General features: G+C 43.1%; 1 protein-coding gene across 1 annotated transcript; it reads right to left on the bottom strand.

Annotated features, from left to right (window-relative positions):
* Nucleotides 1-493: 493 nt before the first annotated feature.
* Six4 (homeobox protein six4) lies at nt 494-19,288 on the bottom strand. The gene is made up of 4 exons (XM_033473061.2): nt 18,257-19,288; nt 14,969-15,430; nt 3,393-3,718; nt 494-1,614 (listed from the first exon to the last, which is right to left on the bottom strand). The coding sequence occupies exons 1-4, from the start codon at nt 18,610-18,612 to the stop codon at nt 1,430-1,432; spliced, it is 1,329 nt and encodes a 442-aa protein (XP_033328952.1). The 5' UTR covers nt 18,613-19,288; the 3' UTR covers nt 494-1,429.
* Nucleotides 19,289-22,971: the final 3,683 nt, after the last annotated feature.

Raw genomic sequence — 22,971 nt, 5'->3', positions numbered from 1 at the left:
TACTATATCAAGTCGCAGTGAAGAAGTACATTTTATTCAATACGAATATCATGAATGCGTGAAATACATTTCTGTGTTTTATTTATTTCAATCGAGAGATTCAATTTGAATTTGTTCGATCGTATACATGTGTGTGTGTGCATGCGAACAATTGGCGATAGGGACGCCTCTTATGGCGATATCAGAAAGCTCCTTTCTACCTCCGTACAGCGCCGATCGGGTAGTGGCCAAAACGCTGAAACCGTTAGCCGAAATAGACTGTCGGTAATTTGGCTAACTGTTTCAGCGTTTCGCCGCTACCCCAACCGGCGCAGTGCGGAGGTAGAAAGAAGCTTTCCGATATCGCCACAAGATGCGCCAGTATCGCCGACTGTTCGCATGCACGTACGCGATCGAACAAATCCCAAATCGAATCTCCTGAAATGAAATAATTTCGAGCTCACGAATTCTCGATTATCCGACATTACGGTGGGAAAAATAAATACCACAGATATATAATTCACGCATCCATGTTTTATTTCTATACATATCTAATGCTCGTCGTCACAACTTTACAATTAATTTCCGTGAAAGCAGTGTCGTTAGCGCGAGAGATCTTTCATTTCTATTTAGGATACGCAACGGGAGATCGCGTCGCTCGGGAACGCACGCAGACCCACAGTCAAAAATATATTTCACAGTTGGATTCGAACGTGGTTATTCTATTTTGTATGTACAGTTTAGGCGAGCGCGTGCCAGAATCGTAGCGGCGAGCGATGGAGCTTCTTTCGCAACGGGAACGCGTTCTTTTTGGTCGGAACGGGAATCGTTCGGGGGCTCGATGGACGCTTCGGCACGGTCGGAATCTCCTCGGGCATCTTCAAACGGGGTGGAAGACGCTCCAACGTCCTCCATCGTCGACGCCTCTCTTCCCGAATGGGCCGAGCTATCGCGCATGGTTGCTGATCGAAACCAGTTCTGCTTCACGGCAGACTCCTCCCAAATCGTTTACGGACGCGCTCGCCTCTTTATTGGCGACCGAAACTGCTCAGCAATGGCTCGACCGATCGTTATAGCCGTGGTCGTTCGCACGTGGTATGGTAGCAATCGCTTCGAAACAGGCAGCCTCTCTTCCGTTAACACTTCCAATGGCGCGAGCCGTGTCCTTTCGGAATCACTTCGTCGATCACCGACAGAAACAACTTAGTCTGCTTATGCACGTAACTCGTCAATGTTCCAAGTCACTCGCGCGATCTTCTCTCGGGACTGCTGTTGTAGCTCGTCAAGCCGCCGGGAAGAATATGGCCGTCTGCCGATGATCGAAGAGCGACGATGGCTCCGTGGCGAAGACGTCGAGTCAGGCGTACGCATGCACCCGGCCGAAAGCGTTGTTGTCGGTCTGACGGTTCGCGTCTTCGGGGTGGTTTCGGTCGGACTCATCGTCCGTCGGTCACATCGAGTGTTGGGGCGGCGGCAGCATCAGTTCGTAGCCGGTCGGCATGCCCTGTTGGTGATGGTGGTGGTGATGATGGTGGTGGGAGGTCGACATCATCTGATGATGCGACTGCTGGTAGTACTGGTGGTGCATGCTCGAGTGACTCGAGTAGTAGACCGAAGTCTGTTCGACGTCTTTGCCTGGAACAACGCGGGTCGTTAAAGACCCGAGGTTTCTGATTTTTTCTTTAACAGTTATATTACATAAATATATATATTATATTTTATAATTATATTATATAATATATATATATATATAATACATAATAATATATATAAACAAAATATATATTACAAAAATATTTCTGGGAGACATTGTTAGGTGCACTTCGACTTTGTCGAAGTATACGATTATAACTAGACCGAGGATTTTTATGCGAAATAAAAATTGTTAACCGGTTAAAATTGTAATTTTAGCGAAAACAAAAATATATTCTGAAATTTCAAGATGTTTAGAATATTTCGAGCTCGAACCTGCGCGAAGGTGTTTACGTCGTTACAAAAATAAGTCCCTCGCTTTGCCGAATTCCATTCTACAGCAGCAATTTTTGAATTTTTAACTTTTACAATATTTTATTTTATTTTTCCTGCGTTTTTCGTTTATTATGTACGTAGCGTATGTTATAATGTTAAGCGAATAAGTAAATATTAGTAATAAAAAATTGTTAACTTTATCATTAACTTTGTCAACTTTATTTTAACCCTTTTTAGTGCCGGGCGGAAAAGAGGCGCTTGCGCGAAGGATAAGCGGCCGAATTTTACGATTTTAATAGGATTTCGAAAGAGGCTCATGAAAACCAAACGAAAAGCAATATTTACATAATTGAAAAAGCGGTGTATTAAGGATAAAATAGAGAACAAAGCGGTGACGCTAATTTTTCTCTCGCAATGAAATTAGACTATTTATAACGTATTTATTTATTTATAACGCTACAAGGTGCGGGCTGATATATCGGCTCTGGCACTTTTCGCCAGTGCAGCGAGGGCCGATATATCGACCACCGACACTAAAAGGGTTAATAGTTACAGCAAGTTAAGAATAATCTGACAATATCCTCAAATTTGATATTTGAATATTTCGATATTTTTCGTCATGAACGCATAAAATCCGCAATCTAATCGTAATATATTAGGTCTACCGGAAAGTTCTGTCCGATAGTGTCACTTCAAATTTCAATCCATATGCACATGTTGATTTGAGATATGTATGACTATCTCTCTTTATCATTGCATTTACACACATGTACTCTCCTAAATAAACTGAAACAAAGATGTCTCATGTCATTATTAAGCGAGACGCGATTGCGAAAACATGGCTACCGATGATAATGCCAGACCACATGTTGCTTTGGCGACTCGTCAGAAAATCGCAGAGCTAGACCGGGAAATTCTGTCGCATCCACCATACTCCCCAGACCTAGCACCCTCCGATTATCACTTGTTTCTCTCTTTGCAAAACTTTTTACAGGAAAAAAATTCAAAACTGAAGCCGATGTCAACCAAGCACTAGTTGAGTTCTTCGCCTCTAAAAATAAATCATTTTTAAAAAATGGCATTCACAAGTTGCCATCACGCTGGCAAGAAGACATAAGTAACGATGGAAAGTATATTCTACAATAAATATTATTAAATGTATGAAAATTGTGTTATATTTCAATTCAAAAACGGACAGAACTTTCCGGTAGACCTAATACATCTTACGAAGTTCACATAAATTCAGTCTTGGCATTGTTATGAAACAACATGTTTTAACCGCGTTTAGAGTTCGGCGGTTCCAGCGTTAAAGACTGGAAGAAATTTGGTCCGACCGATTACGGAACGGTGAAAGAGTTCTCCGGACGGGGATGACCCGTAATTTCTCTCGTCTTTATCTCTGTCTCGACACGATGTTTCGTATGAAAAGGAAGGAAAAGACTCACCGGTGTCGTAGACGCCGCGTCCGTAGCAGAGCGCCTTGACGTCGTTCATGGGGCTGAGGCCGCCGTTGTGGGGGTGGGTGGTGTGCACCGAGGACGGGGTAACAGGCGTCGCGTATCCGTGATGATGCGGCCCCATCGGGCTCATGCCCATCGGGCTGCACGGGTTCATGCCAACCGGCGACATGCCCATCGTCGACAACGGCGACATCGCCAGGTTCGGGCTGTCCGAATTGATGCTCTGCAACGATTGTATGCTTCCGCCGTTGCTCGTCGTGCTGCCGATCGCGTTGTTCGCGCTGCTCTGACAGTTTAGCGGCAGCATTTCCCTGCGAAGCCGAAAATATTGTTACGGCGACTTGTCCAAATCAAGTCGCTGTAATGTGAAACTGCCCTGTTGTGAACAACTCCTTAACACGTTGACTGCCGCGTCACCCGTATTCGGGTGACAGCAAAAGTTCTCATCAGGCCACGTCACCCGTAATTCGGGTGACGCTGATTTGACTACTTACAAAGGATTTCCGAAAATATTTCGACAAATATTCTACAGGAGGTAATGAAACTATCGAATTCTTATAAAAATGGTTTATTAAAAAAATTATTCGCAGTGTATAACATTCAAACATTCTCTGCAAAGTTGAGGTTGATCAGGACAGCTTGGACAAAAAGGTGTTTGTTTTTTCAGATATGCTCGTGCCTCTGATCGGTCCATTTCGTATCTTTTATTTGAACTGTAGCTTCCTCGGTATCATCAACATTTCTTTCTTCTTCCATGACCAATTCTCTCGTAAAATCTCGTCAATAGTATCTTCATAACATTCATTATCACTAAGATTATATTTATCAGTATCCAAATCAGAATCTGACGATGTAATTTTATTTATGCTTCTCCTTTCGGGCAATCCGATCTCTTTTCATTATTGAAAAAAAATAAGGGCAGAGATTTTAAGTTATACCATTCGGTACTCGGCAAAGATTCCAACTGTTCATGCAGGAACAGAAACAGATATGAATTAACAGCGCACGCTTCCTATAGCGGCACGGGTGGCCTGTAGGAGATTTTGTTGTAAATACGCGTGGCAGTCAACGTGTTAAAGAATAATAGAAGATAGGGGTTGCCACGAAAAAAAAGTGTGTTACCAACGGACAATCGAAGAGTCGAGATCGGACCGTCGAGCGATCAACATCCCACTTCTGAAACATCTGAATTGTTATTGTATCGAATTGTGTTATAGTTAATATTCTTTATTGTAAATAAAATGCCGCGACGCGAGAGAAAAATGGTGTAATTCGCAACAATATCATTGTCCCGACGACCGACGATAGAGCGAAGAATCGACGAATTTCCGTCGAAATTCTGTCGACGCGAGCATCCGCCCCGCGAGCTCGGTTATGTCAAAGGCTCCCTCGCGAGGACGCGCGAACGATCTAATTCGAGGATGTCGCGTCGCAACGACAGGTGAAGATGCAGGAGAATGGGCAATCCGGCAATCTGAGCGTTGCGTTTCACAGGGCCGACCGTCGAAACTGCGCGAACGACGACTGCCATTCGACGTAACAGGGGGACACGCACACACGCGGTTGCCCGGTACACGGAAATCGGCGTACGATAATTGCAACGAGCGTGTCGCGCGCCCGAGGGTGCAAACGAGCATAACTTTCCGGCGATTCGAGGACCGCGGTTTCGAGAAAAATTGCCCGGGAACCGGTCGTAAATCTTCGTTTCCCTTTGACCTCTTCTGGAAAAGTCAGGGAAACGGTTCCGAGCGAGAAACATGTGCGAGGTTTCACATTGTCTTACCGGCGTTCGAAAAAAAAAAAGAAACCTATGACCCTTGGCCTAACGTCGACCGAACAATTATCGGGTCGCGCGTTCGCGCGGCCTCCTTCCGTCTTTCTTCCAGGAATTTTCTTGCCGTCCGACCAACGAAAAAGGTCCCAACGTACGAGGTCTCTCTTTATTCACACATTGTTCCGACCCCGAAGGAAACAAACGTCTCGGTCGTTTGCACGCGCGCCTGTTTCTCTATTCTCTCTCTCTCTCTCTCTCTCTCTCTCTCTCTCTCTCTCTCTCTCTCTCTCTCTCTCTCTCTCTCTCTCTGTCTGTCTGTCTGTCTGTCTCTCTCTCTCTCTCTCTCTCTCTGTCTCTCTCTCTCTCTCTCTCTCTCTCTCTCTCTCTTATTCTCCCTCTTTCGTTTTTTTTCTGCTCCGAGCCCCCTCGCCACGGCTGTATCTTTACGCACACGCATACGTGCATACATGGTGGCCATGTGCAACCAGCTCCGCCCCTGACCGTGGCTCGTTCACGCTACTTCCACCGAACCTTTTCTCCTTCGACCTTCTTTCGTGAGCATGGGACGCCCGGTTTTATGGTCGCGCCTCAAGGTCTAGATTCCAGCGACGGGGGCAGCGACGGTTCTGTCGCCTCGTCGCGAAATAAATCGCGACCGATCGTCGAGTTCGTACGGCGGCCAACCCTCGATCGCGGGCCGCAACGATCTCAGCAAATTCGATACGATCGAAGCACGGTAAATTCTTTCGAATTGTTCCTCTCAACTTGCGAACAAAAATGGCAAAAGTTGGTACAGCGCCGAGATTCGTTTCTCTGTTTAACCGTTTGATCTCGAAGCTATTTCAATTCTAAAATGAAGGCATTTGTATCGATCTACAATATTTTCGTATGATCGTACGCTCATAATCATCGTTTCAATCGGATGCATGGGAGATCGAACCTGTTGGCTTATGGAAGACTTCTGTTTCTTTTTTTAAATTTCTCGAATACAAACTCGAGTAAGGTGAAAATTCTTTTGAAAAATTGTGTAGCAATTTTTAGCGCCGCCTCAGAGTCTCCGATGGGTTAATAATTTTAATAATTTGCAAGGAATGGGATAATACCTCCCAATTCTTATAATTTATATATATATATATATATATATATATATATATATATATACATATATATAATTAATATATTATTAATATATATTATATTATTATAAATTATTTATTATTATATGAATAATAATATAATAATACATAAATACTATTTGACATATCCAAAAATGTTGTACATCACTTTGCAAGATACGGGAGCTGCATAGAACTTTCTTTCTTTCGTTAATGATTCTAATAATTAGAAAATAACTCATCGGTATTCACGAATCTTTCTAATCTTTTCACTGTTGAAAATTTTACGCAGTAATTTTTGTCATAAATGCATAAAGATCCGTGATCTAGTAACAACAGCCTGGGACTTCCACCTTCGAGGGCGACTGTCACCGTAACGAAGGCAACGAGCTCGCGCGTCCGGCACCAGAAGAAGAACAAATGATTCGAATCTTATCGTTCGAGGGTCAAGGCGACACCCGTGAATTCGCGAACCGATCGGACAGTGTGCCCGCTGCACACGAAAGGGAGCGCGAGAGAAAAATTACGAAGGTGTAGAACAAAAGAAAACTAGCGAGGAAGAAGAGGGCGGGAGGAGGAGGAGGAGGAGAGAGCACCTCGAGATAAATCGCGAGTACGGCGGAGGGCCGGTCGTGGCCTTTATGTAGTAAACTATTGGTAGTGCGAACAGCTCAATGGTGAAACGGGAGACGTAACCGAAGCTGCGTCATAAAACGGTAATGGGGCGTCGCGTTTCCTTTTCCTAGAGCCTTTGCAAGAGGGTGGACGTTAAGGGCGGGCGGGAGGGGCCAGGGAGAAAGTTAGGATGTAGGTACATACGTTGCGCGTTGGGTTCGTACGCCTCCGAAAAGGAACATTCTCGCAGCCATTCCTTCCAGAAACGAATATCCGAGAAATCTCGAAGCGTTTCCAGGCGATTCTGGAACATTCTCTTGGGGGCCACCCTTCGCCAAAGGTGCTTCGCGATTAGAGAAACGGCAGCGACGCTGTCTTAACCCTTTGGAGTCCGATTTATTTTTCGTTAGTTTGCGTTATATCATATTCACCCCTTAACGCACAGTTTTTTTGAAAAAAACCGGCCAAAGAAGTCAATTTTTTTTTAATGTAGAAAAAAAAAACACAATTTAGAACATTTTCTTAGCAAAAAGATTAAAAAAATACAAAAATAAAAGGTTTCCATTTGTTACCGCCCCTAATTCAACTTTTCTTTTGGTGGAGAATTTTGATATACTGCGCTTTTTTGTTCCATGGGAAAAGGCTATATTTTATTCTTGAATAAATAAGTGTTATAGCTTACAATCCCATGTAAATGATAAATATCAGTAAAACGATATTTTTTCTTTGCTTTCACATTGTTATGTTCAATTCTCGATTATATTCGAGTGTGGAAAATTACAGCAGCATAAAATACAACGCCGCTCGAATTATCTCGAGTGTGCACAGTTTGGCCTGTTTAGCGCGCTCGAATTAACACGAGCGTACAAGTTAAGGGGTTAACCCTTAGCGGACGAGAGGCGACTCTCGGTCGTCACGGCATTTCGCGCGGCAGGACGAATGGCGAGCGAGAGGCGACAGTCGGTGTTTATGTTAAATTTCGTTATCTCGAACATTATCCAACGTACTGTTTTATGAGAAAGTCCCTGAAGCGGTGGCGCAAATTATTTTTCCGGAGACTGGAAATTTGTTTAATCGATTCGTACATTCTCTACGAACATGTAAAAAGACAGAGAAACGAACAGCCAGTTCAAGTTCGACGACCAACTCCGACGAAATTCGTCTAAACGGGAAACCGCATGTAATTGTTACTGGCACAAAGAAAGATTGCAAAGTTTGTTCCAGTCGAAACAAACCAGAGGGAAGACACGAGACGACCTATTTCTGTGATACATGTCCAGATAAACTAAGAATGCATCTTGGTCAATGTTTTATAAACTATCACACCAATAATGCAATAAATTCTATCTTAACACTTAACCAACCGAATGGGGAGATCTCCTCGTTTTAAATTCAGTCGATTGACGACCGAATGGATGATTGATGAAAAATTAAAACTGATTGCTTAATTTTATTAAGATTTGCACGAGGTACGAATGCTGAAGAAGTAATTGATGCCATATAAGTTTGCTTAGCAATTTTTGTTCAATAGAATAAAATATCTTTATTTTATGAAAACTTTCGAGGTCTCTAGCGCGGTCGTGGAAGTGTTAAAATCGAATAGAACACAAAAATTCTCATAAATATAAGAAAACATTAATTAATTAAACAGAAACAAAAAGGAGAACATTGATCATATAGTGGATGACATCGGTAGACTGCGGATTTTTATGGAAAATAAAAATTGTCCGAGTTAATAAAAAGAAGCCGAAGTTTCCTCTTTCGATCATTTTAATCGGTTAATATAAAAATATTCTTTAATTCTTTCAATTTCTTTACACTTTTGTGTATTTGATCTCGTCGTTTTTGTCAAAAATGCACCAAATCCGCAGTGTCTAGACATTAGAATTCTTTCGCATCCGAGACATCGTGGTCATAATCAGTTTGTTCGAATATATTATTGGGTTGGAAACTAAGTAATTACCGATTTCAGTTATAGATGTCTCTCACTCCCATTTTTATGATATCCGTAAATGTTATATTATAAAATATAATATAATATATTATTATATAATATTATTAATAATAATAATAATATAATAATTATAATAATAATATTATTATTAATATAAATGTAATATTATTAATATAATATAATATATTATTATTGTTATTTTCTATTATCCGTGAATGTTAGCTACTGGACAAATTGAATGCAGCGGTCAAGGAAAAGCGACCAGAATTGGTCAATCGTAAAGGTGTCATTTTCCACCAGGACAATGCACACGTCTTTGTCCACTCGGCAAAAATTGATGGATATTGGTTGGGAATTGATGTTACATCCACCATATAGCACTGATCTCGCGCCATCGGATTACCACTTATTTCGATCCCTGGACAACTCCCTTCGTGGTAAAACTTTTAACGATGATGACGCTGTAAAATCTCACTTAACTCAGTTTTTGGCCGAAAAGGATCAGACTTTCTACGAGCGTGGAATTTTCAAGTTGTCGGAGAGATGGCAAAAGGTCATCGAACAAAATGGAAAATACATTGCAGATTAAACTTCGTTCCAAGTAAAAAAAATTTTTATTTCATTGAACAAATCGGCAATTACTTAGTTGCCAATCCAATACAACGAAAATGTATTTTTAAAATTGGTCAAAAATTAGTGTCGACCGTATTTATTATATCACACGCGGCTCTCGACGTGTCGAGGTTATAAATAACTTTGACATAACCTCGACATAACCAGAACCACAATATAACTTAACACGCTTCAATTAGAATTTCGTGCGTTTCCGACACCTCGTCCTATCACCGAAAGATCAACGAGCAAATCGAAGTCACTCTTCCACGCAAAGTTCGAAAAGAATGGTAAACTACTCCCGCTCCTGCCAGCTGGAAAATCGGATAACGATTGAGAACAGAAATTGGGGTACATCGTCTATCCGGTTAGGGGTTAAAGACTCGATATGTTTTAGTCGGTCCGTCGCGTCAGCGGGCGAGGTCCACGGTGGTCCGTGACCGAGGCTCGTCGTAGCCATAACAACGCTTCGTTCTTTCTCTTCTCCGGTCTTTCTTGCCGAACCAACTCGCTCCACCCACGTCCACGGTACGAAGAAGATTTGCGAATAAGCTTGCACGCGCCGGTGGTCGCGCGAAGCGTTGCGATTACCAAACAGGCGTATCGGATGAATCCACCGTCGAAGCAACGAGAGACCCGGCGTTTCCAACGAGATAATTTCCTGCGCGATTCGCAGGCCGTCGGTCGATCACCGCAGTACCGACGGTTGGACACTCGCGCGAAGCTCCGCGATCGGGTCCAGACCGACCCACGACTTCGCGTGCACAAACATTTTGATTTAAGATTTTGTTATTGTTCCTATTATTATTAACACTATGCCGTCCGCAGATTTTAGATATGATTCTTTTGTTTGACGTCGGCATAATAGCTTGGAAATTTTAGATTTAAAAAAATTTTCGAAGATGGCGGTAGTATAAATTTCTAAAATTAAGGTATTTCTGATCAAAGATTTTTTGTTGTTATTCCTATTATTATTAACACTATGCCGTCCGCAGATCTTATATATGATTCTTTTGTTTGACGTCGGCATAATAGCTTGGAAATTTTAGATTTAAAAAAATTTTCGAAGATGGCGGTAATATCAATTTCTAAAATTAAGATATTTCATCCAAGAATTCTCGTACTTAATTCTTAGTTAAATAAGCACAATGCTATAGTTAGTTTGTTGCCTTTTAACACCCAAGAAATATAGTTCAAATGTTATTTCAGTTTTTTAAAATGTCACCAAAGTGGTACCACCGGCATACAACAGATAATTTTTGCATGCCACCAGACAGCATAGTGTTAATATTATCTGGTTGTACTTTTCTTTACATACTACAGCAAATTCTCCCTAATTGACCCTCGGTTTGCACACAAAAATGGACAATTTGGGAAGAGAAGATACTTTTTGTAGTTACCGATTGTCAATAATATATAGGATTATATTCTGTAATATAGGAAATTAAGTTTATTGTATCGTTATTTTAATGGAAATTTAGATTTTGAATTTTATCGATAAACTATAAAATCCAAAAATATAAAATTTATTGGGACTCAATGTTCAAATAAAACCATATAGTCGAATTCACGAAATTTATTGTATCGGTATTTTAATGGAAATTTAGATTTTGAATTTTATCGATAAACTCTAAAATCCAAAAATATAAAATTTATTGGGACTCAATGTTCAAATAAAACCATATAGTCGAATAAACGAAGTTTATTGTATCGGTATTTTAATGGAAATTTAGATTTTGAATTTTATCGATAAACTCTAAAATCCAAAAATAAAAGAATTTATTGGGACTCAATGTTCAAATAAAACCATATAGTCGAATAAACGTCCCTCCCTCGATCTTCAAATAATAATTCATCCTCTTCGTAAATTGCCAATTTTTGTGTACAAACCGAGGGTCGATTAGGCAGAATTGACTGTAATTACATTTGCTACATTTGCCTCTGTATTCGCAGTCGTTGCTCGAACATAAAGGAACGGCAGACGGCATCGAGGGTGAAACGGCGAAGCAGGTCCCGAGCTCTGGGACCGAGGAAACTCGGACGCGGTGCAGCGAGGGTTAAAAAGGATGCAGAAACGACTGTGGAACCGTCGTTAGACTGAGAGACGCGCACGCGGGAGAAGCGAATTCTGCGATAATCTACGGGATTCCCGAGCGATGCAGGTCTGTAAGTGCACGAAGCGACCCGGGCGACGCACTCGGTGCATGGAGGGCACGTGTGCCGACAGGGGGTCCTCGTCTCGAGTTTTCCATCGAGCAACAAGTGTTTCGACATGTGTACCGGACCCGTGCGTCCTTTCTCGCCGGTCACAGCGGGTACGGTCGCGGCCACTTCGGAGGCGGTAAATCATTCTCTACAAGCCCGCGCGACGATCGTCCTTGCGGCGAAGCGAAACGGGGGGCACGAAAATCGGTGGACCCTCGAGGGCCGCCCCGGGGCCCGGGCTCGAACGAGTCGAATTTCGCCGTGCAGGGTGTAGCCGTGAACGTCCGATCGGGTTTTCCAGCGGCCGTCTTTCCTCTCCCGTCGTTCTTTACCCGGAACGATTACCGAATCGCGACGAGATGAGACGAGGCGCGACGAAGCGCGTCGAGGCGCGACGAGGCGACACGAGACGAGAAGCGACGCAACGAACAGCTTATCGAATTCCTGACGCCCCTCTCGACCCCCCTCGCGATAATCGCGCAAGGTGTGCGTAAGGCTAGAACTCGTCGCGCGTTCGTGATTAGAGCACCGATATTTGTAAACCGTTTGATAACGGCCGGTTGTTTGGTCAATCGTTTATCGCGCTTTTCGTGTCGCCAAGCGGACAAAAGTGGCCCTTAACGTTATCCTTTGACTTGCTTTCGAAACGAATTTCACGCGCTCCTTTCTCTTTCTCGCCTCTTTCTTTATTTCTTTTCACCGGCATTCAAGTTTTACACGGCCGACACGTGTAGATATAATTTGTTATCTTCATTTGTTAACGCATCCGAAGGAATTCGTAAAATTGGTACGCATTTTGGTTGCTTGACTTTTTCCTATACCGCATCATTGCAAGCGGGGAAAATCTAGGCGAATGGATCTAAAATGCATTCGATTTTTACAAATTTCTTCAGATGCATTAACAAATTAAGGTAACGAATTATATTTGCACGCGTCTCGTACACGACCGTGGACAAAGCGGATTCGGTCGCATAAGTTGCAATGACGAAAAATACGAACAAATAATATAAACAAATCATAAAATAGTGTAGAATAGAGATATAAAATTGACGTCCATCATAAATAAATAATAATTTTCAAAAGATCGATCTTCTTGAAACATACTGTTAAACAATAAAGGTAAAAACTAGTAATAAAAATTTAAACAGAATTTATTTTTATAACTTTTCAACTTAAACTTATCAGACGTTCGAATACTTGTCATTGGCATTCAACGGTCATAGTTCTTCTTGGTGCCCAAAGGCATCGTCGCTCCTCGGCAGTTATTTCGTGTGCGGTGAGTTTTTCGTTTCAGTTGTTTGGATCAAAGCAGTCTGTCGCAGTTATATAAACGGATTTAAAGGATACTAAATAGCATGTGTACATACTTAGAATAAAATATATTGGGTTGGCAACTAAGTAATTGCCGATTTCAGTTATAGATGTCTCTCACTCCCATTTTTATGATATTCGTAAATGTTATATTATAAAATATAATATAATATATATTATTATATAATATAATAATAATAATATTATATTATAAAATATAATATAATATATTATTATATAATATTATTAATATAATAATATTAATATTATAATTATAATAATAATATTATTATTAATATAAATATAATATTATTAATATAATATAATATATTATTATTGTTATTTTCTATTATCCGTGAATGTTAGCTACTGGACAAATTGAATGCAGCGGTCAAGGAAAAGCGACCAGAATTGGTCAATCGTAAAGGTGTCATTTTCCAGCAGGACATTGCTAGGCCGCACACGTCTTTGTCCACTCGGCAAAAATTGATGGATATTGGTTGGGAATTGATGTTACACCCACCATATAGCCCTGATCTCGCGCCATCGGATTACCACTTATTTCGATCCCTGGACAACTCCCTTCGTGGTAAAACTTTTAACGATGATGACGCTGTAAAATCTCACTTAACTCAGTTTTTGGCCGAAAAGGATCAGTCTTTCTACGAGCGTGGAATTTTCAAGTTGTCGGGGAGATGGCAAAAGGTCATCGAACAAAATGGAAAATACAATACAGATTAAACTTCGTTCCAAGTAAAAAAAATTGTTTATTTCATTGAACAAATCGGCAATTACTTAGTTGCCAAGCCAATATATCATTACTTAACTGGATACGCGGTATTGCTCTTTTGCTTTTTCTCCATCATATGTGACATGAAAATGCCATGTTTTTTTTAAAAATATTTTTTTAATTACGTAAACAACGTTTTATACTGAATCGAAAGTCTTTTCATATACTCGTAAAGGAGTAATTTTCCTTTCATTTATTCGAATAAATGTCGCATAGGCAAAGTTGTACCAGTGATCGAATACTTTCGTATACGTGAGAAAGTTAATCTCGCGAATATCTTTTCTGCTGGAAATAAAACAAGTCAAGAAATCAATGGCCAAGATCGCGCCGCGCTGAAGTGCGCAGCTTCTGTCTTCGGGGGCAATCGAAATAAGTTGGAACACGGTTTCATGTGTTCCGCAAGTGTGCCGGATTTGGCGTTGAAATCCTCTCGAAAGCTGTCCGAGTGTCTCGAGAGCGCGCGACGTTCTAAATTAGGCGAAAGAATGTTGGAATATGGAAATTAGAAACAAGTACCAATCGCGCGCCACGTAACGTTAATGTATCGTCATAGCGACATCTGTACATTGGTTGTATCGTCTGTCTATAACAGTTGTCATTGCTCACTCTCGTGCCGGCGGATAAAGCGAACGCATCTTCCTTGATTATTGTAAAAGTATCTTCGTATATAACGGATTGTGATCGAGTGTGAGAGACTGCGTAAGCGATCGAGTGTAAGAGAGAATTATTAGAGCTTATTCGAGTCATAAATAACTTCCGACGCGGCTAGCTAGAATCTATTGTTAACTCTTTGCACTCGGGTGGTGACTCTGAGGCACCACTAAAAATTTGTTATGTCATGTTCTAAGGTAATTTTTCTATCAGCAAAGGTTAGATTTAAATATATATAATATATAAAATGAGTATAAAATGAGAATACTGTAAGTTAGAAAAATGATTTTAGATTTACAGTTAAGACAGAGCTTCGAGTGCAAAGGGTTAATGTTTACCCACTATAAGTCACGAATAAATTTTTGCTTTCGGCGAGTAGATAAGAGTTCGAAATAAATAAAATAATAAAATAAATAAATAAAAAAAGAAACAAGAAAATAAAATAAACGTCTGATAAAAGAACGGAAGTTATTTATTGACTCGACCGAAAACTTCGCAAATCAAAGAAAGAAGTGATGCAATAATCGAACTCACGTTCTCGTCTGCGGGGTACGGTCCCTCTGCCGCCGGTTCTTGAACCAATTCGACACCTGGGTCATCGTCAGGCCGATCTTGTCCGCGAGATTCTTCTTCTCGTTCTTGTTCGGGTACCTGTTGCTCAAGTAGAATTGCTTCAGCGCCTGCCTCGAGCGTTCCTTGAAGCAGTAGACGACCTCCTCGCCGTCCCAGATCGTCTTCGGCAGCGGATACTTCTTCCTCAGCCGGTACTTGTCCACGGCGCCCAGCGGTCGTCCGCGGATCTTCTCTGCCTCGCGATAGTGCGAGTTGAACCACATCTTCTGGAGCTCTTCATGCCGGCGAGGCGAGAAACGATTGCTCTCGAGGATCGAGTAGAGCTCGCGGCAGGCGCCTCGGTGGAAGGCCACCGCCGCCCTCGCCACCAGCACGCTCTCGCCACCCCGTAACACCTCGTCCTCTGGCAGCGACCAGAGAAACCTGATCGAAATCACTCCTATCAATTTTCTGCGATCGCAACTTTCGCTAAATCAGATCCTTTCGCGTCGACGAGGTCCTCGAGGTCCCGGGCCCTCCTTGGCTCGCGACTCCTTTCTTTTTCTGGTAATTCAACCCCGCGTACTTTCGGTTGAGGCACTCGAAACGACAGGGTTAGATTTGTAATAGTTCAATTAAATGTTGCAAGCGATCGCTGGACTGCGAATCTTCGCGCAAAATGCAAATCTTACGAGACAATCGTAGGAAACAGAAATTAAGTAAGAATACATTATTTTACTTAATAATTTTGATAAATTGCTACTAATTCTACATAAATGTTATTAAATTCTTTCTCATATCTCCATCATTTTATATGTCAGCTACTCGTTTTTGCCATAAGTTCATGAAATCCGCAGTCTAGTTGATCCAACGTTACGCAAAAGTATCGTCGAATGACTCGAAAAGTTGATCGTTGACTCCAACGCGCGCGATTTTACGAACATTTCGCGAACAGTGGACGTTATTGTTCTCAAGCTCGACGTTCTACGTAAAATTTGAAGCTGCGTAGATCGAAATGATAAACGGCGAGTGTTTTCTGCGAACAAGTAAATACGTGAACGATTGTAATCCGAAAACGAAACGTGTTCTAATTCGTATCACGATCCGTGTTTATTTACGCTGGGTAATGCACAACGGCGATCGAAGATATTCGACTGCTTGGTCGAATGAAAAATAATTTTGGCATAAATCAAAACTAGAGCGTACGCTCGAGCATCGATACGCTAAACGTCATCGCGTTTGATCGAAGAGAAAAACGATCCTGAGTAAGCAGCGACTTCTAAACATCGACGGATGTGCTCGCACTCTTGCACCTATTCCCGACGGTGATGCGGTTCAAGGGGAAAACAACGAGTAACAATATGAACTGCCTGCATTGTTTTCAATTTTCTCGGTTCGCGAATCGATGGGAATCGAGATGCGTTTATTTCATCGACGAACGTAAACTGGAACATTGTTTTGGAGCTGTTGTCGAAGCTGCGAACCGGACGATACGATACTTGTTTGCCCAAATATTAGCCGCCAATTAGAAGTAATTTCATCGAAAATGGACGACGAATGGCTGCAAATATTGCGACAGCGAAGTATTTTTCACCGTAAACCCGTATTCGTGCCATATTAAATCGAAACCGAAAGGCTGTTCGTTTTCGCGATAGAGGTTGCATTTCGAGCATTCGGAAGTCATCGGTGGCACTCGGTTTTCGGAGTTTCCAACATTCGGGGCTATTCTATGCGGAATTGTTTGAATTTATGCCAGAACGTGAACTCTTGCAAATTCCTATTCTCGTAATTGGACTGCGGATCTTCGTGCAAAATAAAGGTTTCCATCGTCGTGAGATTTCAAGAGATAAGAATTCGGTAAGAATGTATCTCTCGCGATAATAGTTTCAATTATTTAAAAAATATCACGCTGTATTCTTTTAGTCTTTCATTTTTTAGCGCGGTCTTCTCATTTTGTGTTCCGTGTCACCGTTTTTCTCACAAACGCATAAAATCCGCGGTCTACTCGTGATCCACCGAAGAAATTCGAATCGAGAAGCATCGTGCTGCATAAAAAAAATTCAGCAAACTTCAGCACGATTACCGACGCGAAGCTCCGTTTCGCCTTACGATTTGCTTCGCCGATCAAACATCGACGGCGAAAGAACAGATCTGAACAACGAATTCGCTTCGGATCCATAAAATCAGAAAATCCGGCGCGTACAGATTTTCCGCGAAGTCGCGTTGGAAAATCGACGTTCCGTCGACGCGACGTATGCGTGCGAAATACGCACTCGAACGATCGCGATTTACCTTTGGAAAACGCGACAGGCCCGTCCGCGACGTGTCCGATCGACGCTGGAGCAACGAACTGACCGCGGATTTCTATGGAAAATGAAAACTGTCCGCGTTAACGCTAAACCTTAGTGTTAAAGTCAAAGTGACCGCTTTCTTATTTTGCAGTTCTGCAAAGTTCCGAGACTCTTTCGTGGAAAACGCTTGAATAAGTTATATTATTGGAGCAAGTTTTATAATAAAAACTTTACAAATTCCAAATAAATTCGGTCTTCTGACTTTTGTGAAGCGGCACATGCCAGTTAATGTTACTGCTTGGTAGGTTTAGTGTTAACCGTTTGACTGCTGAGGAGCGCTATCGCGCTCTTCTTATGTTGTGCCAAAAAAAGAGCGCGATGGCGCTCCTGTTTTTTTTTTACGCCAAGACTGCGGAGAGCGTAATAACGCTGCTCTAAATCACTAGAATTTGTGCTTATCACCAATTTTATTCACAAAATTAATCAAAACAAATTTATGCAAATAAGTGGTATTTTTTCATTTTTATTGTTGCAAAGCAATGCAAGCGAGTTTATTGTATGAAAAGTGTTTTACAGTTTCTTCCCATACACGCGCAATTAGTGGCGCAGTTTTGGCATATGTCCGAAAAAAATATAAGTTTTATAATAAAAACTTTACAAATTCCAAGTAAATTCGGTGTTCTCACTTTTGTGAAGCAGTAGTACATGCCAATTAATATCACTGCTTGGCCTACCAATGCGCCACTAATTGCGCGTGTATAGGAAAAAAATGTACAAACTAAACCTATTTAGTGTTAATTGCAAGATGTAGGAGCTACGGAAACGTTTAATTTGATTTCTCACCGATTCCAACGAGCCGCAAATAACGCGACATAATGTCTCGAAATTCTCTAAACTCTCTTCTCACCGTTTCGAGAACGATCTACCAATGTTTGTCCTAAGCGCACAAGATCCGCAGTCCGGTAACGAATCGCCTTACCTCGTGAGCTTATCGATGTCCTTGCTCTGGGACAGTGCTTCGCACATGCAAGAGATCTGCTCGGGCGTGAAGTTGCTGGTGGAGGTTCCCAGGGACAGTGCTCCGATGTTCCCGACGTTCCCGTTGCCGTTGTTGCAACTGGACAACACCTGCGGATACTGCGGGCTGCCGTTGGCCGCGGACGTCAGGTTCTGCGGATGGGAGTGATGCGCCAAAGAGAGACCCTGCATCGACGAGCTATTGTTGTACTGTTCGGCGGACGGGTTCCGATGGACGGCGCCCATCTGGCTGTTGCAGTCGCTGTTCGGCGATGACAGTTGATCCAAACTGTCAGACATTCTCTGCGGATTCCTCATGACACTCAGTCCAGACGCATCTTTCGCGGGCCGGGATCGTATCCGCGGCCCTTCCCCGAGGACCGAGGACCGGCTGGTCCTTCCTTCGAGGTGCTTCCCCGACGACCGTCCGACGGAGGAGAGCAGCCCGCGGCCGCGGCGAACGTTCCCGACGGTGTGCGGCGGCTATCGATCCGGCCGCGGAAACGATTCGATCGCGGTTCCGAGCCGGTGCGTCGTGTCTACGACTCGGCCGGATGAACGGCTCGCGACCAAAGTAAGCATCCGTTGCTCGAACGATCGGCGCCACCCGACGGTTGCTTGATCGGCCGTGTTTCATTCATGTTCACGAGCGCGACTTTCCATTCACGAATCCTTATCGCGCCGCATGAGAACCGGCCGACGTCCCGACGCTGTCCACCGGATCGGGGAACGCTCTGTTGTGTTCTCCCTCGCCAAAAAACAGACACGATCCGTCTCACACAACAAGAAACACAGAACACACCGGCGCACACTGCAAGGTCCACGGAAATCCAAGGTTCGAGTATCCAAGATCGTTTTTCTCACAGTTTTTCTTTTCTTTTCGCAACACCGACGATTTTGATCCGGCGAAACCGGCTCGACGCGGTTCGCGCGTCCGAAAATTCCGGACGACGATAAAGGTAACGCGGTCGTGATTGCACTGCGACGCCTCTCCCGCTACCGATCGCTTGGCGCCGATGCCGATGCCGATGCAGATGCGAGAGCCGCTGCCGTTTCGTTGGTAGCGAGGTCGGCGATGGTGGCGGCGTGCTCTCTCTTCCTCTTCTCTTCGCCCTGTTTTTTTCGCGCCGCGGAGAGTAGCAGAGAGTGAGAGAGAAAGAGAGAGAGAGAGGAGCGGGAGCGATCGACGCGCCGATTGGCCGGCCGGCTGCGCGCGAGCGGCTCCCATTGGCCGGCCCCGGGGGCGGCGCAATCTTCTACCCCCGGCGAAAGCCACCCCATTCGGCGCCCCCGGGCTCCACTCCACGGTGGATCCTCACCTGCCGGCGCGACGCCACGCAACGCGACGAGTTCGATAGACGATTGTACCCCCTGCTATGCGGGATTTGTTGTCTCTCGATTATATCATCTAGGAATATCAGCGACGATCCTGGCCGATCCTGGCCGATCCTGGCCGAGGGTTTTTCGGCGAGAGAGGATACTTCGCCGCGGTCGGAGTAGCTTCTCGAAAAAGGTCTCTTTTATCCGAGGTACTCTTGACAGATTTATCGTATTTTCCTAGATTGCTTGGACAATTAACCCTTTGCATTCGAAGCCGTTTTAATTGTAAATCTAAAATAATTTCTCCGACTTGGAGCATCTCCATTTTGTACGACAAAGTGCATTTTATGCGTATTAAAATTGTGTATCGTGACTCGTACGACAGTTATACTTTCAACAATTTTTTAAATCTAAACTTTGTTGATTTAAAAATAATCTTGGAACGTGATATAACAATTTTAGTGGTGCCTCGGAGTCACCTCTCGAAGGCAAGGAGTTAAGATTGCTCCGATTTTCTTGGAGTTTTAGGATCGTTCGCCTGTTATCGGTAGACTGCAGATTCTTTTGCAAGATAAAAATCGTCCGCGTCAATTGCAAAATATAGAAACTAAATAAAATAAATTCTCCCAAACTGACCATTTTTGTTTCCAAGCTGAACGTCGATTAGGTAGAATTTACTGCAGCAATTTCGCTCTTTCTTCGATCATTTTGACGGACTGAAAAGAATATATTGACGTTTGCAAATCCTTTTAATCTTCTTACTATTTTAAACCGGCATCAATTTTGCCATAAATAAAAAACAATTTCGCCAACAAATAAATTTGCCATAAAAATTTTGTCATAGCTATACATACACGTCTATCGACAGGAAACCAGCGAAGTTTGAAAAAATCGACTTTTAAAGAAATATTTAATATTTTCTAAACTATTGGGTTGGCAACTAAGTAATTGCCGATTTATTCAATGAAATAAACAATTTTTTTTACTTGGAACGAAGTTTAATCTGTATTGTATTTTCCATTTTGTTCGATGACCTTTTGCCATCTCCCCGACAACTTGAAAATTCCACGCTCGTAGAAAGTCTGATCCTTTTCGGCCAAAAACTGAGTTAAGTGAGATTTTACAGCGTCATCATCGTTAAAAGTTTTACCACGAAGGGAGTTGTCCAGGGATCGAAATAAGTGGTAATCCGATGGCGCGAGATCGGGGCTATATGGTGGGTGTAACATCAATTCCCAACCAATATCCATGAATTTTTGCCGAGTGGACAAAGACGTGGGCGGCCTAGCATTGTCCTGCTGGAAAATGACACCTTTACGATTGACCAATTCTGGTCGCTTTTCCTTGACCGCTGCATTCAATTTGTCCAGTTGCTAACATTCGCGGATAATAAAAAATAACATAATAATAATAATAACAATAATAATTTTATAATATAACATTTACGGATATCATAAAAATGGGAGTAAGAGACATCTATAACTGAAATCGGCAATTACTTAGTTGCCAACCCAATAACAATAAGATTTTGGCAACAACTATATAACGAGGACGTTTAGGATTTCAAAGGGATTTTTAGAAAGGTATAAATACTCTTCCCGACGATAGTTATCGTCCTGATACAGCAGGTTCCATTCCGATCGAATCCCTTTCGTCGACACTTTCCTCCGGCCGACATCTTTCGATTACTCATCTTCGAGATTCTCGTCGATATTCCTCATGCCTGATCTCTGGCTAATTATCGAGCTCGGAAGACGTGGATCGATCCTGGTCGAGCTTCGAAGCGGAAACGACAGATTTCCCGCGATTGAAATCGTTGGACCTGTGGCGTCGATGGTTCCGCGAGTTTTCTCGTCGCCGCTGGGTCTAAGCGGCTCCGATTTCCCTGAAACTAGCACGATCGCGCATAATCGTGCAGATGCGTGTGGTCTGACGAATCCAGGATGCTAGCTCGCCGACGCCCGAGAATATAGGAGGCGGTGAATACGTACACCGGAAACGAAACGCGTCAACGTTACCGTACACCGTGTTGTGATTCTAAGCTGTGCTATCACGCCTCGCGTTCGACTAATTTCATAACAACCGGCAACAATTCCCCGCTTTGTTCAGCGTTCCTTATCTCGGCGGTTTATTCGCGTCGATTCTTTCTCCTTTCGTCGGGAGAGCGGGAACCGATTCTTCGAACAGGCCAAAACAAATCGTCGTGAAATCATCGGCTCCGATCGGCGTGTTATCGGCGAACGAAAACAAAATTCGTGTATAACAAGGGCTGCGGGCTGCTGCGAGCTGTTGCGAGCGCGTGTTTGGAACACTTTGGTGAATCATCGCACGAGGAAGCTGGATCGCGCGTATTTCCAGGGTGGTTTGTGATCCGTCGGCAGGAAGTCGAAGCTGGCCGGCGAATGAAAATAGCGTGGACCACCGGCGTTACGTAGATCAATCGGTGCCGATGTCCTGGCAGAGGAACGAGGTTGTCTTTCGGCTGCCACGGAAATCTCCGCGTTCGCCACGCCTCGCCAATCCTTTAACCCGGCTCCGCCTTTCTGAACTAATTGCCTCCCGTATGTCGCTCGATGCTGTCCCGCTGTGACGAGACTCGTCACGCGTCTTCCCGATACTCGACACTGACGGATTTTCCATAAGGAATGCGTCCGAACTGGATCTGCTCGAAGGAAAAATCATGATTTCCCACTGAGAAACCCGCGGCGAACCGGCCGTCCACGAATTCTCCACGTTTTCGGAGCACACACGATGGTTACCAACATGTATTAGGTCTACCGGAAAGTTCTGTCCGATAGTGTCACTTCAAGTTTCAATCCATATGGACATGTTGATTTGAGACATATACGACTATCTCTCTTTATCGTTGCATTTACACACATGTACTCTCCTAAATAAACTGAAACAAAGATGTCTCATGTCATTATTAAGCGAGACGCGATCGCGAAAACATGGCTACCGATGATAATGCCAGACCACATGCTGCTTTGGCGACTCGTCAGAAAATCGCAGAGCTAGGCTGGGAAATTCTGTCGCATCCACCATACTCCCCAGACCTAGCATCCTCCGATTATCACTTGTTTCTCTCTTTGCAAAACTTTTTACAGGAAAAGAAATTCAAAACTGAAGCTGATGTCAACCAAGCACTGGTTGAGTTCTTCGTCTCTAAAAATAAATCATTTTTTAAAAATGGCATTTACAAGTTGCCATCACGCTGGCAAGAAGTCATAAGTAACGATGGAAAGTATATTCTACAATAAATATTATTAAATCTATGAAAATTGTGTTATTTCACCTAATATTTCCCTTCGATATTCTGCATCGAAGACTGCGACGCCGACTGCCATAAGACGCTCG

This window comes from Megalopta genalis, chromosome 7 (assembly GCF_051020955.1).
Source record: "Megalopta genalis isolate 19385.01 chromosome 7, iyMegGena1_principal, whole genome shotgun sequence".
Lineage (NCBI taxonomy): Eukaryota > Metazoa > Arthropoda > Insecta > Hymenoptera > Halictidae > Megalopta > Megalopta genalis.
This window is presented reverse-complemented; position numbering and strand designations above follow the sequence as displayed.